Source organism: Megachile rotundata, chromosome 13, assembly GCF_050947335.1.
Source record: "Megachile rotundata isolate GNS110a chromosome 13, iyMegRotu1, whole genome shotgun sequence".
Classification (NCBI taxonomy): domain Eukaryota; kingdom Metazoa; phylum Arthropoda; class Insecta; order Hymenoptera; family Megachilidae; genus Megachile; species Megachile rotundata.
The window spans coordinates 12,393,943-12,414,049 of NC_134995.1; the positions used below are offsets into that span (position 1 = coordinate 12,393,943).

Consider the following 20,107-nt stretch of genomic DNA (forward strand, 5'->3'; position numbering starts at 1 on the left):
ACGACAGGAGTTCAAGAATCGGTTCACTTTCCTACGAGTGTGATCGTCTGCTCTCGTTTCGTGCGACGGAAATCAAGTTCCAGAAGGAACAGTGGAGGACGGAAGTGTTTTTGTACGTCTGTGGAGTAATTATGGGTGATGGTTTAATTAGTGCAGAAACTTGTGTCGTTTTGTGACTGTGATTATGATATGTCATTTGCGAATGCTTAATAACTGAACCTTCCGGTATAATGTGACTTAATATGAAGTTAAAAATGATTTTCAAGAAACTAACACTGAATTGTCCAACATTTAATGTGGACTTAATATGAAATCAAAAATGATTTTGAAGAAACTAACACTGAATTGTTCGACATTTAATGTGGATTTAATACAAAATTAAAAATGATTTTGAAGAAACTAACACTGAACTGTCTAACATTTAATGTGGATTTAATATGAAATCAAAAATGATTTTGAAGAAACTAACACTGAATTGTTCGACATTTAATGTGGATTTAATATGAAATCAAAAATGATTTTGAAGAAACTAACACTGAACTGTCCAACATTTAATGTGGACTTAATATGAAATCAAAAATGATTTTGAAGAAACTAACACTGAACTGTCCAACATTTAATGTGGACTTAATATGAAATCAAAAATGATTTTCAAGAAACTAACACTGAATTGTTCGACATTTAATGTGGACTTAATACAAAATTAAAAATGATTTTGAAGAAACTAACGCTGAACTGTCCAACATTTAATGTGGACTTAATATGAAATCAAAAATGATTTTGAAGAAACTAACACTGAACTGTTCGACATTTAATGTGGACTTAATACAAAATTAAAAATGAGTTTGAAGAAAGTAACGTTGAACTGTCCAACATTTAATGTGGATTTAATATGAAATCAAAAATGATTTTCAAGAAACTAACACTGAATTGTTCGACATTTAATGTGGACTTAATACAAAATTAAAAATGAGTTTGAAGAAAGTAACGTTGAACTGTCCAACATTTAATGTGGACTTAATATGAAATTAATTAAAGAACTTAACAAGAAGCTCCTTTCAAAGCGGTGTTGAGAAGACACTTGATAATTGAAAGACACATTTATTACAACAAACAAGAGATTTCTCTTATCCTCAGCTTCTTAATGAGACTCAATTTAGTGAATGACGGATAGCAGCTTTTACTAGCGTAATCGTGATTGGAGATTGCTTATTCTAGTAACGTTATTGCATAATCATGGTTATGATATTTTATGCACAGTGATACATGATCATCATTTTTCAATTAGATGAAATTTGAATAAACGTCAGTTGCCAAAATATGTAGCTTAGTATGTTAAAATATTTTGCAGTATACAATTAAAATTTAGTTATTACGGTTTCTGGTTTATTTCTGGGTTATCACATATTCGTACAGGCATCGTAATTGCTTTGCATAGTGAAACTAGTAAAAAGAGGGTCAGTAAGGATTAGTGCGAAAGTAGATATACTATTAGGTAATATTATTAAATGTAGATGTACACATTAGATATACATATAAGTAGATACGCATGATATGTAGGTACACATACCAGTAGATATACGTGATACGTAGATACACATATAAAAATTATTATTGATGTTAAAATAATTATAATAATAAATAAAAATATTAAATTTATAATTATAATATTAGTAAACACTAGTAGTTATAAATTTGGGATATTAGAATTTTAAGAGTATTTACACCCTGAGGTATTGCAAAGCTTTGGAATACTGGCGTATTGGAAATGTGGAGTATTGTGACCTTGATACGTTGGGACTTTAATATGGGTCTCTAATATTGAAACATTAAAACATTGATAATGTGCGATGTTGCAATTGTAACATCATGTTACATCGTATAATGTCTACACATAATATTGTCTACACATATAATGTTGTCTGTACAATAATGTTATCTATATATATAATGTTGTCCATACAATAATGTTATCTATAAATATAATGTTGTCTATACAATAATGTTATCTATACATATAATGTTGTCTATACATATAATGTTGTCTATACATATAATGTTGTCTATACATATAATGTTGTCTGTACAATAATGTTATCTATACATATAATGTTGTCTATACAATAATGTTATCTATACATATAATGTTGTCTGTACTATAATGTTATCTATACATATAATGTTGTCTATACATATAATGTTGTCTATACAATAATGTTATCTAAACAATATTCCCCGTACAATGTAAAAACTCTGATACATAAATTTATAACATTGAAGCATTAAGACCCCAATTTCAGATGTATTAAAAATACAGGAAATTAGCTACCAAGAATTTGAGGAATCGAAACGTCATGAGTCAACGTCCTCTTCCACGAAGACCTTACGAAGTTAAAGAATCGAGGCAAATGTTCATAGTCCATCGGTTGAATATCATTGGCCTACTATTGACCCGGGCGGTGGTCAAGTTGAGCAAGTTGCCTGTCGAAAAGCTAAGAAAACGAGTTCTTTTCGCCGTTTCCTTCGACCTTCGATACCCATGCACCATGTTCCACAGCAACCTAGATACAAGTTTTATTCCGTAGACACTAATTTGTGTCGGTTGTCGTGTACCGTTCTGCCGAATATTTTTGACGATTCTAGAATTCGTTTAACCCCTTTTATGGGAATTTAAAAATTTTTATCCTGTGTTCAAAGGTAAATAGATAGACGTTAACAAGATTCAGAAGTGATTCCAAATCTTTTGCAAATGAAGGGTGTTAACAAGATTTAGAAGACAGGAAACAGAGATGTGGAAGCATTCGCACAGACGTGCATCGGAACTGGTTTCCACGTGCACGAAGTGAACCAAGCAACTGGGACACGCAACATATTGGGTGGCCATAAAAATTTTCAAACGTAGAGTCAGGTAGCTGTCGATGACATTGGTTTATTAATTAGTTGACGAAGGTGAGCACTGTGATTGAATTGGATTTGGGGGATTTAGGTGGGAGTTGAGCTAATGTCGTTGTAATTGAGAGAGAATTCTAAATTTCTGACTAGTCTTTCTTACAATTAGTTTTTATATCAGTTTTTATATTTAAGTTTGATATTATCAGAGTCTTAATATTCCAATGTTCTAATATCCCAAGACTCCACAGCCAATAGCCTAAGAGCCCAAGCTACCATTATCCAAAATTTGGAACACCCCAAAATTTTAGTATTCCAAAGCCCCAAATTAGCTTTACCCAAATTTACAGTACCCATAAGTCCATAATGGAGTCCCAAGTGACTAATAATTAGAATTTCCACGCGTCCAAGTTTTCAATCTCCCGAATTTCCAATCTCCCAAGTTCCCAATCTCCCGAATTCCCAATCTCCCAAGTTCCCAATCTCCCAAGTTCCCAATCTCCCAAGTTCCCAATCTCCCAAGTTCCCAATCTCCCAAGTTCCGAATCTCCCAAGTTCCGAATCTCCCAAGTTCCAAATCTCCCAAGTTCCAAATCTCTCAAGTTCCAAATCTCCCAAGTTCCAAATTTTCCAAGTTCCAAATCTCCCAAGTTCCAAATCTCCCGAATTCCAAATTTTCCAAGTTCCCAATCTCCCAAGTTCCCAATCTCCCAAGTTCCCAATCTCCCAAGTTCCGAATCTCCCAAGTTCCAAGTCTCTCAAGTTCCAAATCTCCCAAATTCCAAATCTCCCAAATTCCAAATCTCCCAAATTCCAAATCTCCCAAGTTCCAAATCTCGCAAGTTCCCAATCTCCCAAGTTCCGAATCTCCCAAGTTCCGAATCTCCCAAGTTCCCAATCTCCCAAGTTCCCAATCTCCCAAGTTCCCAATCTCCCAAATTCCAAATCTCCCAAGTTCCAAATTTTCCAAGTTCCAAATCTCCCAAGTTCCAAATCTCCCAAGTTCCAAATCTCCCAAGTTCCCAATCTCCCAAGTTCCCAATCTCCCAAGTTCCCAATCTCCCAAATTTCCAATCTCCCAAGTTCCCAATCTCCCAAGTTCCCAATCTCCCAAGTTCCCAATCTCCCAAGTTCCAAATCTCTCAAGTTCCAAATCTCTCAAGTTCCAACTCTCCCAAGTTCCAAATCTCCCAAGTTCCCAATCTCCCAAGTTCCCAATCTCCCAAGTCCCAAATCTCCCAAGTCCCAAATCTCCCAAATCCCAAATCTCCCAAATCCCAAATCTCCCAAATCCCAAATCTCCCAAATCCCAAATCTCCCAAATCCCAAATCTCCCAAATCCCAAATCTCCCAAATCCCAAATCTCCCAAATCCCAAATCTCCCAAATCCCAAATCTCCCAAATCCCAAATCTCCCAAATCCCAAATCTCCCAAATCCCAAATCTCCCAAATCCCAAATCTCCCAAATCCCAAATCTCCCAAATCCCAAATCTCCCAAATCCCAAATCTCCCAAATCCCAAATCTCCCAAATCCCAAATCTCCCAAATCCCAAATCTCCCAAATCCCAAATCTCCCAAATCCCAAATCTCCCAAATCCCAAATCTCCCAAATCCCAAATTTCTCAAATACCAAATCTCCCAAAGTCCCCAATACTCCACCTTCCCCAAAACACCAACCCCAAAAAATCCCAACCTTGCACCACCCCAAACTCCCTCTCTCCCTCTCCTCCAGTCCTCCCAATCCTAAAACTCCGCTCGCATGCCAACTTCCCGCACAACTGATATCCATATCACCAGAAACCGGTACATCAAAGCTTTCTCCAACCTCGCACGATACGCGGAAATGGAGTACGTAATTATTCATCATCAAGTTCGTACAGGTGTGACAAATGTGCATAGTATCACGTAGCCATTAAACGTTGTTAAGGAGAGCTGTCAGTCAAGGTCAGGGAAGTAGCGGCATTGAAATCATTTCCCTTCGAAGATCAAGAACATGGCAGACCGGCAGCCATGATAACACTAGGTCTATCGTACGTGTCTGACGAATGTAGGTTGCTAGTGTAACGCTCGTGCCTCCAATCCGGATAATGGGAACACCTTCACCGACGAGCTGTTAGTGAAAACCTTGAGGAGGAAGTTATACGAGAATTTGTATCGAAATAGCGTTTGCGGAAGAGCGTCTTTGATGTTGTTGATTTTTGAAGCGTGTAATTTTATAACAAGTTGATTTTGAAACTTGTTTGAATGAAGTGGGAGATGGTAACGGAGGAAGTTGTGAAGTTTGTCTGCAAGTGAAAATTTATGTGAATAGTTATTTATTTATTGTATATTGTACTACATTTGTAGTGAAAGGTAGATAATATACTCTGTAGTATTATTCAGAATGTATTAGCTTCTTCCGGTTTATGGCTGCTTCCTATTTAAGTTTCTATTTTATTTATGAAAGTGATAAGATAAGTATTTTTATTATAAAATTTGGAATCATAATTCTTTCTAATTCAATTTTAATTTATTTTCATTTCAATTTGTTCTTCGAGTAACGGTATTTATCAGATCATTTGTAAACCAAATTTTTTGAAGTAGCTACTCATTCGTGTAATTAAATAACAGATTGAATTGCACACACTTTGCATAATATTTTGTTAATCCTAGCAATTATACAAAAATTAGTGATTAAATTAGTGTACACTTCACGGTTTCTCCAATATCATAATTTCCACTTGTAAAAGTTGCTGATTATTGGTCAAGTGTTCCAGATCGCGCTTCTCATTTCAAGCATGCTTAGTCATCTCGAAATACCTGCAGCACAGTTAACCCCGATACCAAAAATTACGAGCACAAAATCTCAATAATCCTAACAATGTTCGAACCTTCTTCCAAATTTCACTCTCGCGTCCCACATTTTTTCCATTTATCGTGAGTCGTCGACTTCGTCGAAAGTCCACGATCCCCGCCAGTGTTCCTAGACGGTAATCGAACGATAATCGAAGTGGATCACTTGCGAGATCAGACTAGTCCCGTAGTGAACGGTACAACGGGTCCACGCAGTTTCATGGAAAAACCATGCTGGTGCAGTAATCGAACTGCACGGATAATTCTGCTCTGTTTGAAAACGGCGTGTTTAGTGCTGAATGTGGTGTTCAAGCTGTTAAAGTGATATAACACTAGTTTTATATGGATATTTTAATATTTGTTGAGCTGTGTTTATGTTATGTGTCTGGTAAGTTGACAGATGCAATGGGAGAATTAATTCTGACTATGAACTTAGAGATGCTTAGGTGCATGTGTGACATGTGTGTAAATTATCACATATGTGAAATTGTTAACAATGTTGATATAGAACTTGAATTAATGTTGACCCTAAATTGTGGCTGATCTTGAATCAAGGTTGAGCTAGTAGAGATGCTTAGGTACATATGTAACATGTGTGTAAATTATCACATATGTGAAATTGTTAACAATGTTGATATAGAGCTTGAATTAATGTTGACTCTAAATTGAGGCTGATCTTGAATCAAGGTTGAGCTAGTAGAGATGCTTAGGTACATATGTGACATGTATGTAAATTATCACATATGTGAAATTGCCAAGAATGTTGATGTCGACCTTCAATTAATGTCGAACCTAAATTGAGGCTGATCTTGAATTGAGATAGAGTCAACAGAGATGCTCAGGTACATATGTAACATATGTGTAAATTACAACATATGTGAAATTACTAAGAATGTTGATTGTCCACACTGAATTCATATCAATCCTAAATTGAGGCTGATCTTGAATTAAGATAGAGTCAATAGAGATGCTCAGATACATATGTAACATATGTGTAAATTACAACATATGTGAAATTACTAAGACTGTTGATTGTCCACACTGAATTCATATCAACCCTAAATTGAGGCTGATCTTGAATTAAGATAGAGTTAATAGAGATGCTCAGGTACATATGTAACATATGTGTAAATTACAACATATGTGAAATTACTAAGAATGTTGATTGTCCACACTGAATTCATATCAACCCTAAATTGAGGCTGATCTTGAATTAAGATAGAGTCAATAGAGATGCTCAGATACATATGTAACATATGTGTAAATTACAACATATGTGAAATTACTAAGACTGTTGATTGTCCACACTGAATTCATATCAACCCTAAATTGAGGCTGATCTTGAATTAAGATAGAGTTAATAGAGATGCTCAGGTACATATGTAACATATGTGTAAATTACAACATATGTGAAATTACTAAGAATGTTGATTGTCCACACTGAATTCATATCAACCCTAAATTGAGGCTGATCTTGAATTAAGATAGAGTCAATAGAGATGCTCAGATACATATGTAACATGTGTGTAAATTACAACATATGTGAAATTGTTAAGAATGTTGATATCGACCTCAAATTCAAGTCAACCTTGAATTAATATCAACCTTGAGACTGACCTTGAATCGAGGTTAACCTTGAATTCCTTTTAGTGACACTTCTGTGACAGTGTGTTGTATCTTCACATACATAATTACTATTCAACTAATGTGATCAAACTTCATACTTCATTTCTGTGAGTGATATTCAATTTCCATAGCAGTTAAAGCTATCTCCGTACCTACATCATAAATATCAATTCTGCCACATCATTACATCAAACTAATAATGACCCAGTATAAATTACCCAGCTAATAGAAATCCAGCACCAAACCCATCTACAAATTTCTACAAACACGCATCACAAATAACCTACCGCAGCGATCAAACAAAGCAGACCCCATTACAGCTCAAATCGAAATCGTACACACAGCGATCCCCAAGTCATGAAGAGGCTTTTCCACCAGCTTTCACCCGGAACGCCAGGGCAAAGGTTTGGTCGCGCATACGAAAATTCGATCTGGTGAACGCCTTAGAAGTCCCGCGAGTAACCCGAAGCTCGGCCGGTTGCATCTGAAGGAGACGATAATGACCTTCCACGGTATGGCCGCCGGAGTAGGAGAGCCTTTGACACACTTGACGCTCAAGTGAATCGTAACCGAGAGCCGGGAAGCTCGTGGTTAGTTTTCAGCCGGAGATCGAGCGGAGCGCGTCTGGCGATCTCGGAGCAAATACGTGACATGGCCAGGTGACATGAAGTGCGCGTGAAGGTTGATCCAGGAAGATAATCGAGGTCGAGGGAGGGGGATAAACCGTGCACGTGGGTGAAGAAACCAAAAGTGCGACATAGAAACTCGTTTCGAACGTTATCCGGAAATCGGTGCGATGCATTCGAGGACGCTGTTGATCGTCGCGTGTTTTTGCGTGGCACGCGCCAGCTCGCAGTTCTTCAGCTTCAAAAACCTGAAGGATTACACGAGGATCTTCCAGCTGGACGGTCTGCTGAAGAACGAGACCGGTAACGAGCTGTGGAGCGGCCTGTTCAGGGACTGTGACCGATCAGTGACGTTCTCGTGCATTCAGAAGAACGCGTACTCGTATTTGGACAACGTTTTTGTGGACCGGGACAATGTTACCGTGTTCGAGGGGTTGACGCTGACGAAAAACGACCTGGATTACGGGACGTGTCGCAGGAACTCGCTGGAAGAGAACCTGGTGGAAGGATCAGTCAAGGACGACTGCGATGAAGAGGAAAGTGAAACAGGACGAGAGTTCGAGGAGGAACGATCGCCTTTGGAGGAAGTGACCGATGCTTTGAGGAAGAGGGCGGTGAAGTTCATTGCTACTCGGGATTACGAGATCCAGCTGCCTGATTTCTTTTTTGAGGGGGCGGCGATTAGGATTAGTCCGAAGGAGGTCGACGAGAATGGCGCTTTGGTCAGGGTGGACTTTGGACAACGGGGGGTGCAGGGTGAAGGGAGGATCTTCAAGAAAATTAGTACGTTATTTCTTTTATGGGGGAAGTTTATCTGTTATTTTCTATTTTATTTATTTATTTTTAATATATTAATGCAATAATTATTATTTGAACATTCTGTTATCTTTTGTTATTTTTTATTTTTTATATACTTGAGACACTGGAATTTTTTAAAAATATTTACAGGACATTTATTTCTTCAAATTGAAATTATACAAGTTGTTACTTTCTCAGTTCGTGTTAATATGAACACGAATAATTTTCTAAACAATTCTACTCTTGTAGAATATAAGAGTTAAATAATTAACTATAATTGTTACATATTATTGTTATAATTTTTACCTATTTATTCACAAAAGAACGTCATTGTCTGATAAGAAGAATCATAACAAATATTTCTGTAGGCATCTAAATTTTCTCTCTTGAAGAATGCATAAAGATGCACAGTCTAATAACTAAAAAGAACCAAAGTATTAGAAAGTTTGAAAAAGTGTTCCTCTTTCAGGGAAGTTCATACAGAACAAGTTGCTGACGAGTTTGCTGGCACTGCTGCTCATTATCAAGCTGATAAAAGTGAAATTCATGTTCGTGATACCCTTCCTGTTCGGCGTGGGGACCGCCAAGAAGTTGTTCCTGAAACTGTTACTTTTCTTCATACCTGCATTCGCGCATATCTTCAAACTGTGCTCGAGCTATTACACGTCGCACGCGACCAAATACCATCATCATCATCATCAGGTAAATACGGAGTCACTGACATGAACTATTTACATGAACTGGTAGAACCTTATTAGGTAAAATTAAGCCTAGTAAAATTCAGAGTAATTAATAACAAAAGAGAATGTTAGAATTGCTTCTTTTTGCTGTCTTCAATGAACTGTAATGTTGAAGTTCATCTTTTTACAATGTTAACGTTTATTAACAAAAGATGAACATATGTGTTCATGACCTATCATATGGTTTGTTCAGTTTATGATTTATTATGTATGATATGTTCATATGTGATCTGTTGAGTTCATGATCTATCATATATGATATGTTCATATGTGATCTGTTCAGTTCATGATCTATCATATCTGATATGTTCATATGTGATCTGTTCATATGTGGTCTGTTCATATGTGATCTTTTCATATGTGGTCTGTTCATATATGCTCTGTTCAGTTCATGATCTATCATATATGATATGTTCATATGTGATCTGTTCATATGTGATCTTTTCATATGTGATCTGTTCATATGTGATCTTTTCATATGTGATCTGTTCATATGTGATCCGTTCATATGTGGTCCGTTCATATATGCTCTGTTCAGTTCATGATCTATCATATATGATATGTTCATATGTGATCTTTTCATATGTGGTCTGTTCATATGTGGTCTGTTCATATGTGATCTTTTCATATGTGGTCCGTTCATATATCCTCTGTTCAGTTCATGATCTATCATACACGATATTTTCATATGTAATTTACTCATATGTGACCTGTTTATATGTGATCTGTTCATATGTGACCTGTTCATATGTGATCTGTTGAGTTCATGATCTATCATATATGATATGTTCATGTGTGATCTGTTCAGTTTATGATCTATCATGTGTGATATATTCATATGTGATCTGTTCATATGTGACCTGTTCATACGTGATCTGTCCATACATGATCTGCTCACATGTGATCTATCCATATACAAATGTACGATCCATTTCCACAGCAGACCCAAATATTTTCCACGTTTTCTTAAACATGTTAACTAACATTCTAAACCAAGTAACACACTAAAATCTCAATAATTTCAGATAGCGCATCACCATCACCACGTCCCAGTTCCCGTGCCAATACCCACATACTACAACCACCACCATCATCACCACGACGAGGAGGACTTCGACGGCTACGACTACGCTCATCCTCACATACAATATCGAAAAGACGTTGAAGAGCTGAAGGAGTGGGGCATCGAGCCGTACGAAGAGTCTTACGAGCAGCACAACGACCCTGGCCGAGTGCCAGGAGTGCTGCCAGCGCCGTTTCCAGGACCCACGTACGCAGGAGCGTATGGTATACCACAATATGCGCCCAACGCTCAGAATATACCAAATGGTCCGTTAGTGTCGAATGGACCGATAGTACCTAATGGTCCAATATTATCAAATGGACCAATAGTGTCAAACGGACCAAACGGGCCAATAGTATCAAATGGACCAATAGTACCAAACGGACCAATATTAGCTAATAACCCAGTTGGACCGACATACACAGAGAAACGTCCGATATCCGCCCACAATTTGGCCTACTCCGCTTATGCCGATCGACGAACTCAAGCTTCCGTACCTTCGAACTCCCCTAATCTACAGTCGGCGATACTATCAAAGTCTACGAACCTCAAAACGTCCCACAACGTGGGTCAAAACGTTAGACAGGTTCCCACAGGAACCTTGAAAGCACAGGAAGTAAAAATTGTACCCAAACAGACGATCAGTTACGATGACGAGTTTTATGGGCCAATCGTTGGTAGGCTAGAAGAGATATTCAGACAATTGAGATTCAACGAGGAGGTCTGCAGAGAGAGATTGGTGTGCAGCATGTACAAGAACCCGACTGTTTACTCGCCACACAGTAATCTCGTTTCCAACGAACTCTCCAGGTAAGGAGTGATTAGCACGTTGATCTCTCTGCCGTGAAGTTGGTTAGGAGAATAAACGGAAGTGCGGACTTTCGAGGATCTTGAGACTTCCGATGGCTGTGTTGATTTAGTCTAGTTACGGATGGGCGTGTGTGGACTGAAGTGATGAAGGAGGGAGTTGGAGATTTTGGAGATGTAGGATTTGGGAATTTGGAGATGTAGGGTTTGGGAATTTGGGGATTTTGGGAGATGGGAAATTGGGAATTTGGGGATTTGGGGATTTGGGGATTTGGGGATTTGGGGGTTTAGGGATTTGGGGATTTGGGTGATTGGGAATTTGGGAGATTGGGAATTTGGGAGATTGGGAATTTGGAAGTTTGGGAACTTGGGAGATTGGGAATTTGGGAGATTGGGAATTTGGGAGATTGGGAATTTGGGAGATTGGGAACTTGGGAGATTGGGAATTTGGGAGATTGGGAATTTGGGAGATTGGGAACTTGGGAGATTGGGAACTTGGGAGATTGGAAATTTAGGAAATTGGAAATTTGGGAGATTGGGAATTTGGGAGATTGGGAACTTGAGAGATTGGAAATTTGGGAGATTGGGAATTTGGGAGATTGGGAATTTGGGAGATTGGGAACTTGGGAGATTGGGAACTTGGGAGATTGGAAATTTGGGAGATTGGGAACTTGGGAGATTGGGAACTTGGGAGATTGGGAACTTGGGAGATTGGAAATTTGGGAGATTGGAAATTTGGGAGATTGGGAATTTGGGAGATTGGGAATTTGGGAGATTGGGAATTTGAGAATATGGGAATTTGGGAGATTGGGAACTTGGGAGATTGGGAACTTGGGAGATTGGGAACTTGGGAGATTGGAAATTTGGGAGATTAGAAATTTGGGAGATTGGGAATTTGGGAGATTGGGAATTTGAGAATATGGGAACTTGGGAGATTGGGAACTTGGAAAATTTGGAATTTGGAAGATTTGGAACTTGGGAGATTAGGAATTTGAGAGATTGGAAATTTAAAAATTTAGGAATTTAATAATTTCACAATATTAAAGTTTGACAACTCTGAAAATTTGACAGCTTCACAACTCCACAATTTCTCAACCAAAATATTTGCAACCTTGCAAACCTAAAAACTTGAAAACCCAAAACCTGCAACCTCAAACTTGCCAAAATAAAAAGCTTGAATCTCCAACAATCTACAAATGTAGATCAAGCAATAAAGTTTATGACGACAAGAAATTTCGTCGACCATCAAACAGGGCCACATAATTAAACGTTTATCCGCGTTCGAATTTCGATCGGCACCAGGCGTCGATCACTAAAGAGAAAGGTGGCCACCGTTCCAAATCGCTCGAACGTCGAATCACGTTCCACAAACCTGTCTCTTTTTCTTGTTACGTTCTGTATATTGAACGGCTGTTCACGGTCATTGCCGAGTAACAAACAATGCTACACTCTAAGCGGAGGTGGAGACTCTTCCGAGCAGAAACATGAGTCGTTAGTTCCGGTAGGAAGTGCGTAATGTTCGTGCTGCTCTCTAACTAAACTAATCATTCTGTTAGCGATTCTTCACTTGCTAAATGGCGAAAGTCACACAAATATTGGCTGGAAGAATAGTCATTTATTCGTGGTAAAATTTGGTTTGGTTGTCGCATTTTATTTTATTTTTATTTTTAAACGCGGTTGTGGGTATGTTAGGTTAGGTTTTTATTCGATATTAATTTATTTTAATGTTTGGTGATTTTTGTATGAGGTTATTTTGTTTTATAGTTAATTTTAATAGTTTGTAGGTATGAAGGAGATAATTATATAGAGGAACTGTGGAGTATTATACAGAAAATCTGTTTTAGTATATTTTAAGTTTGTGGGTTTGTAGATTTCTACATTTCCAGATTTTCAAATTTCTCAATTACCAAGTCTCCAAATTTCGAACTTTTAAATCAGATATTTATAACTAACTCAATATCAAAATATTTTAGCATAGAGTTAACCAGAGGCGACACTCTTTGTCGGCACCTTTGATCTCGAACTTCGGTTTGGGAATTTAAATTCATCCTCTGTCTCTCTAGGAGGTTTCCTTGTCTAGTCTCTTGTTATATCTTTGTCTAAATATTACAGCATTAAATACAGTAAACATCTAGATACTCCATCTACATCATACCTAACCTAACCATATAGTGCATATCATACACCATACACCTCGCCATAAACTTAATCATACACACATTAACCCTTTGCACTCGAAGACAATTTTACTGTTTGCAAACAGCAACTTTAAAATATTAATTAAAACGTTAAATGACTTCTTTTGAAGTTATTATTTCTCTACTAATAATTTCCACTATTGTCTATTTCAGTATGTTCATACATTAGCACTATTATAGAATTAATTAAATAATGCTTCGTTTAAATTATTCTATTAAATCGAATGGCGCCTCTCAAAGGGTTAATCTAAGTATCTGTAACAGATATTAAATATCTATCTATCTCTAAACTAGTTCCAAACTATCTATATTAAACTAGTTCCAAACTATCTACATTAAACTAGTTACATAAACTATTAATAACTTCATATTACAGAGACCCACAAGAGTTGAAGCGGACAGTTACCGAAAGCCCGTCCAGCCAGAAATTTCACCGATATCTGAGCGCAGCGAGATTGGGTCAAGATGGAGGCGACTGCTTAAGAACTTATCCGTGTCACATAAATACCGAGTAAACCAGACGTGGATTTTTCTTCCCGATTTTACGAAGATCATCTTCTACCGAGCGTTCAAATCTCCAGCGAAGTCTCCTGTTCGGGCATCGAAGTCTCCTGACCGGTTGATTCCGCTACGCGTAATCGCGGTTGATTTAGGGCAATACGAGTGCACAAGTTCTACCTGGAACACGTCAGACAAATTCCTTCCAAACGATGTCACGTTCGATGTAATTACGTGTTTTACACCTGTGGCCGAGGATTTTCTGGAAACGTTTTAGTACCGCTTTTGGTAAAACGTTTTTCTTGTTCCTGGAGAACTTCTGCACGATATTCTCTCGGATATTTTAGATTTAAGAGAGGTTGATAGATTATTCGTGGAAATTTTAATTTTCTGGAGGACTCGATGAAGGTGAAAGTGCTGTGTTGCTTTATTGAAATTTTGAACCTTGGTGCTTAATTTCTGAGGAAGAAATTCTGAATGAATGAAAGAAATTTTGAAAGAAATTCAAGGACTTTTTTAAATAATACTGAAATAAATTGATTCTGTTAAAAATTATAATTTGTTAGTAGAGTCTCTGTTCTTTGTTCTTGAAGAAGTTAAAATTGAGTCCAAAATAATAATTCTGATAAAGAATCTAACAAGTCCTCATCAAATACAGCAATACAGTAACTTAATTCAGTAAAAAATTACAATTTTCAAAAACACTGAATTTTCAATCTCTTCAAATTAAAATTAATATGTGTCAAGTTAAAATTGCCATGAATAATTTATTGAATATTTAAATTAATTTCTGATGACGTGTCAAAGAGTATTGACACCTTGTCAGAGATACATAAGAATGATTTCTGTAATAATACACCTTATGTAATTAGACAGGAAGTTATTTTTATCGCGTTTCATTGTGTGGAGCTTGTAAATTATTATAACGTAATTTTAAATAAAAGAATTCCTAATATTAGTTGTTAAGATGTGCTTTTAAAATACGTTCTCGGGTGCCATACCCAGTTATTTATTGTATTTATTAAAATCTCGATTAAGTGTAGAAAGTATGTACAAAGTGTAAGATGCTTCGATCGTGCTACCTCGAAGTCTCGATGTATACTGTTTTGTTCATAATAAATTCTGTAAAAAGATCTACTGTCTTGTACTACTGTTTTATATCCTGATTTGTATTTTTTGGAAGTAGAATTAAATTGAGTTATTAAAGGGTAGTTGTTTATATTTATTTCAAGTACTGTACTTTTTAATGTGTTGTTGATGTAGTGGAAGTTATTGAGGTTTTATCATTTTTGTTGACGTTGAATTAATTTTTAGATGAGGATTTGCATTCGATTGTGGAAGAACTATGAAAATGATATTTAAACTTGAATGTTTTTGGATATCTAAATTTTCAGTTGTCAAATTTCGAAATTTTCAAATACATAAATTTGCAGTTTTTATATTTTGAAGTTTCCAATCTTCAAGCTTCGATATTTTCAGATAACCAATATCCCAAATTTTCCTATAATTCTTGCAAAAATACCCAAATTTTCAAATACCAAACTTTGCAACCTCGTAAATCCCTAAATTATCAAATGAACATATCACAAAGCTACAAAAGTCTAATTTAAAAATCTATAAAAGAACCTTGAAAATATCTTAAACATGACAGTATTCAAATTTTGAACTGTATCTATCAATAGCAAAATACTCAGCACACCACAAACAAAGCCTTACGCAAGCGTGACTTAAATTCACATATCAAATCACTTTCTAACCCGCTTCCAATTATGCTGATTCTCATAAACCTTACTTTCATCTATTCTCTTCTCACGATCAAAGCTCGAGTAATTTCACTTTGCGTTAGATTTCTTTCATTCCTCTTTTCTCGAAACAATTTTCTTGTCTCAGCATTTCCAAAGGTTCGAAACCTAACGACCCAAACCTACAATCCAAAGCTAACATTCCAAACCATTTCAAAGTCGCGTTTCCAAGCTCACGGCGAAAGCAACTGGAATCCCGAAAGCAAGCGTGTAAGCCACGTCCAGCACCGGAAACGCCGGGAAGAAGTCGAAACGAAAATGGTCCCCGGGGTTCGAGCCGTGAAAACATCGTCACCCTAGATAACGAGGCTTTCTTCTTTCCTTTCGACCGTCCACACGTCCACTGATCAAAATTCATCGGCCGTACGTGGTCGCCATCGGCTATAAAACCGCGTTGTCTTCGTTCGAGCCGGCATTCGGTGTTTAGCCTCGCAAATCGGTGGTATCATGAAGTTTCTAACGATCGTCGCGTCCGTCGCCATTTTGGCTGCCGTCGCGTCCTCGCAGAGGACCGAGACCACGGCTGAGGTCCTTCGTAATATTTATTACAGGTGAGACAAATCGTATTTCACCTACAAACGTGCATAACTAAACGTACACATAAATGCATAAATAATATAAGCACACATATGAACATTTTATATAAATGCATATATGAATCTTCAGCTACAAGCATACATAAATAAATAGACACATACATGTATAAAAATAATGCATAATATATAAGCACACATATGAACATTTTATATAAATACATATATGAATCTTCAGCTACAAGCATACATAAATAAACAGACACATACATGTATAAAAATAATGCATAATATATAAGCACACATATGAACATTGCATATAAACACACATATGAACACACATATGAACATTGCATATAAACACACATATGAACATTGCATATAAACACACATATGAACACACATATGAACATTGCATATAAACACACATATGAACATTGCATATAAACACACATATGAACATTGCATATAAACACAAATATAAACATTGCATACAAACACATAAATATACCACATCGCAGATGCATCGACAACGAGGCAATGTTGTCCTGCGTGAAACCAAAAGTCCTAGCTTACCTGAGCAACGCAGTGAAGCAAGACAGACTCGCGATCACCGAGGACCTGGCAGTCGTGAAATCCAGAGACTTTCCTGACGAAAGCAACGAGGAGTACTATCCTTCGCAATACGACTCCGTGGACCCTGCACGGAAGGAACTCCTGAGGTCCTTGATGCTGGAGAAACTGGATGCGTACCTGTCGAGCCATCAGTTGGAGGCTAAACTACCGGAAGCCATTGCAGGGTCCAATATTGTGCCTAGGTCGTTGGTGGACAGCATGCCTCGTAGTTTGACTGTACCTCTGTCGGACTCTTCGAACGGTCAAGGTGGGTTACTCAAAGTTTAGTAGGTTTGTTAGTGGAATTTGGGGTAGGAGGAAAGAGGGTGGTTGTTTTTAGGGAGATTTGATGGTAGGTGTTTTTGGGGAAAGAGGGTGGTTGTTTTTAAGGAAATTTGATGGTAGGTCATCTTTAACAAAATTTGAAAATAGTCGTCTTCAATGAAATTTAAAAATACATCTCTTCGATGAAATTTAAAAATGAACCTCTTCGATGAAATTTAAAAATGAATCTCTTCAATGAAATTTGAAAATAGTCGTCTTCAATGAAACTTAAAAATAAACCTCTTCGATGAAATTTAAAAATAAACCTCTTCAATGAAATTTAAAAATAAACTGCTTCAATGAAATTTAAAAATGAACATCTACAATGAAATTTAAAAATGAACCTCTTCAATATAATTTAAAAATGAATCTCTTCAATGAAATTTGAAAATGAACCTCTTCAATAAAACTTACAATTGAACCTCTTCAATGAAACTTAAAAATGAACTTCTTTAATGAAAATTAAAAATGAACTTCTTTAATGAAATTTAAAAATAAACCTCTTCAATGAAATTTAAAAATAGTCGTCTTCAATGAAATTTAAAATCAAACCTCCTCAATGAAATTTAAAAATGAACCTCTTTAATGAAATTTAAAAATAAACCTCCTCAATAAAATTTAAAAATGAACCTCTTCAATGAAATTTAAAAATGAACCTCCTCAATGAAACTTAAAAATAAACCTCTTCAATAAAATTTAAAAATGAACCTTTTCAATGAAATTTTAAGATAGCAATCCATAACTAAATTTAATAATCCTTTCGCAGGCCGTGGATTCGTGAAGAAGGTCATGATACCGTTCCTGTTGGGTCTGAAGTTCAAGGCCACGGCTCTGGTGCCGCTCGCTCTTGCCCTGATCGCCTTGAAGACGTGGAAAGCTCTCACCCTGGGTCTTCTCTCGATGGTTCTCAGCGGAGCGATGATGATCTTCAAGCTGACGAAGCCCAAGGTCGCCTACGAGGTCGTGCACTATGGACACCCTCCAGTGGAGCATCCACCCCACTGGGACACCGGCGCACACGGTCCCTACAGAGCGTACAGGAAATAAACCCACCCCTAGACCTTTCTATTTAATATTTATTCGCGCGACTCTGACTTATTTATAATAAAATCTCTTGGTCTCATCAAACCTTGTCTCTCACTTACCCTGTCACCAGATACTTTCGTTTTTTATCGAAAGTTTGTTTGTAAATTCTGTGGCTGTTAAATTCCGTGGCTGCTCGTGAATTCGATAGGAACGAGTAAAAGTATCGTACTGCGTTTTACAAGTTAGATGAAAATTGGGATAATGTGGAAAAGCGATGAGGGAAAATGTTGAAAGGCGAGAATCGATTCTATGGCCTGAATGCTTATGCTAACTCGACCCAATATTCCAATTACCGTTTCATTGTTACGAGCTGGAGGAAGTCGGGCAGAGCTGAAGTGTCTCCAACCCCACGCGTACATTCTCGCACGAGAAACTCGCACGCAATGCGCATTCCTGATTAAATACGAGGAATCTGTTTCTTGTCAGCGACTTAATTGGCGGAGTTGCAGGGTGAAATTTTATTGATACACTTCCTTCGTGATTTTCTTTATGAACCGTCGTTAAACTGCAACCGTAACTTCGTCGCAAATGATAAAATATTCTTGTATTTATATATAGTACAATTTTTATAAAGTTCTTTTATTTACAAGAATACTTGAATTATGTAAAATGTGTAGTCAGTTTGTATTTTAGTATAAATCGTATATAATGCGTATGTATATGTATGTTCATATGTTTGCATAAATATATGTTTACAATTTTATACATGTGAATTTTGTGTGAATATATGAGCATATGAGGATATGAATTTATATTTACGTTTAGATACGTACAATTGTTGTATTCTCTCAAACTAAAATTTTTGTCAAGAGTCTAAAAATTATGTAGAACTTATACAAACTTTATAGTAATTGCTACATTAACTCCATCACAAAAAAAAATATTCATCACTGCTCTGAATATGAAATTTATAAAATTCATCAAGAAAGAATCTTACAACAAGAATTTAAAGTCGACAATAATAAAAGAAAATATCCATTAATAAAAAAAATATCCAATAACAAAAAAAAATATCCAATAACAGAAGACAATATCTAATAACAGAAGAAAATATCTAATAATAAAAGCTGTAATAATAACTCCCACTAACAAAGTCCAACAAGCAATAAAAATTGATAATAAAATTGAACTAAAGTGACAAGAAATGTAAATGAGAGAAGAGACTCCAGCTAACGAAGTCAGCTAGATCGAAACAACGAGGAATAACCGAAAGGGTGAATAGCTGTTGATTGGAAAATGAGTGGGGACTCAGACGTGTGGAAAGTGTCGAGTTCGTGGCGTGAATGAACGATCGATTCAATGCCAATGTTACGGTGCCATTGGTGCCAAGGATGAAGGGTCTATACTCTTACTCGCGCGCGCAACTTCCGCTTTTCTACCCTACGATACTCCGCGAACACCGCGCCGAATATTCGAAAGTTTCGGCCCGTTTATTGCGTGATCTGATTGTTTCATCGACACTCGATCGAGGTTAATCGAATGAATGATATTTTGTTCACTTTGGAATGCATATTCCTATCATGAATTCCTACCGAGGAATTTTTACTACCTAGTCCCTAAATGGAATTTTGAACCACTTATCTATTTTGTACCTCTTCAAACGAACTCTCGTATGTCTTCTTTTTTCTGAAGGATACAGGTGAAAATATTAAATAAAATATAATATATGA

At 36.8% G+C, this 20,107-nt stretch overlaps 2 protein-coding genes across 2 annotated transcripts; both read left to right on the plus strand.

Annotated features, from left to right (window-relative positions):
- Window positions 1–5,442: 5,442 nt before the first annotated feature.
- Osi17 (DUF1676 domain-containing protein Osi17) lies at window positions 5,443–15,210 on the plus strand. Its single transcript, XM_076538644.1, has 4 exons — window positions 5,443–8,756; window positions 9,241–9,473; window positions 10,537–11,384; window positions 13,956–15,210. Exons 1-4 carry the CDS (start codon window positions 8,144–8,146, stop codon window positions 14,092–14,094), a joined length of 1,833 nt encoding a protein of 610 aa, XP_076394759.1. The 5' UTR covers window positions 5,443–8,143; the 3' UTR covers window positions 14,095–15,210.
- A 1,016-nt stretch (window positions 15,211–16,226) lies between these two features.
- Osi18 (DUF1676 domain-containing protein Osi18) lies at window positions 16,227–18,479 on the plus strand. The gene is made up of 3 exons (XM_003705460.3): window positions 16,227–16,430; window positions 16,934–17,295; window positions 18,118–18,479. The coding sequence occupies exons 1-3, from the start codon at window positions 16,327–16,329 to the stop codon at window positions 18,396–18,398; spliced, it is 747 nt and encodes a 248-aa protein (XP_003705508.2). The 5' UTR covers window positions 16,227–16,326; the 3' UTR covers window positions 18,399–18,479.
- The last annotated feature ends 1,628 nt before the right edge of the window (window positions 18,480–20,107 follow it).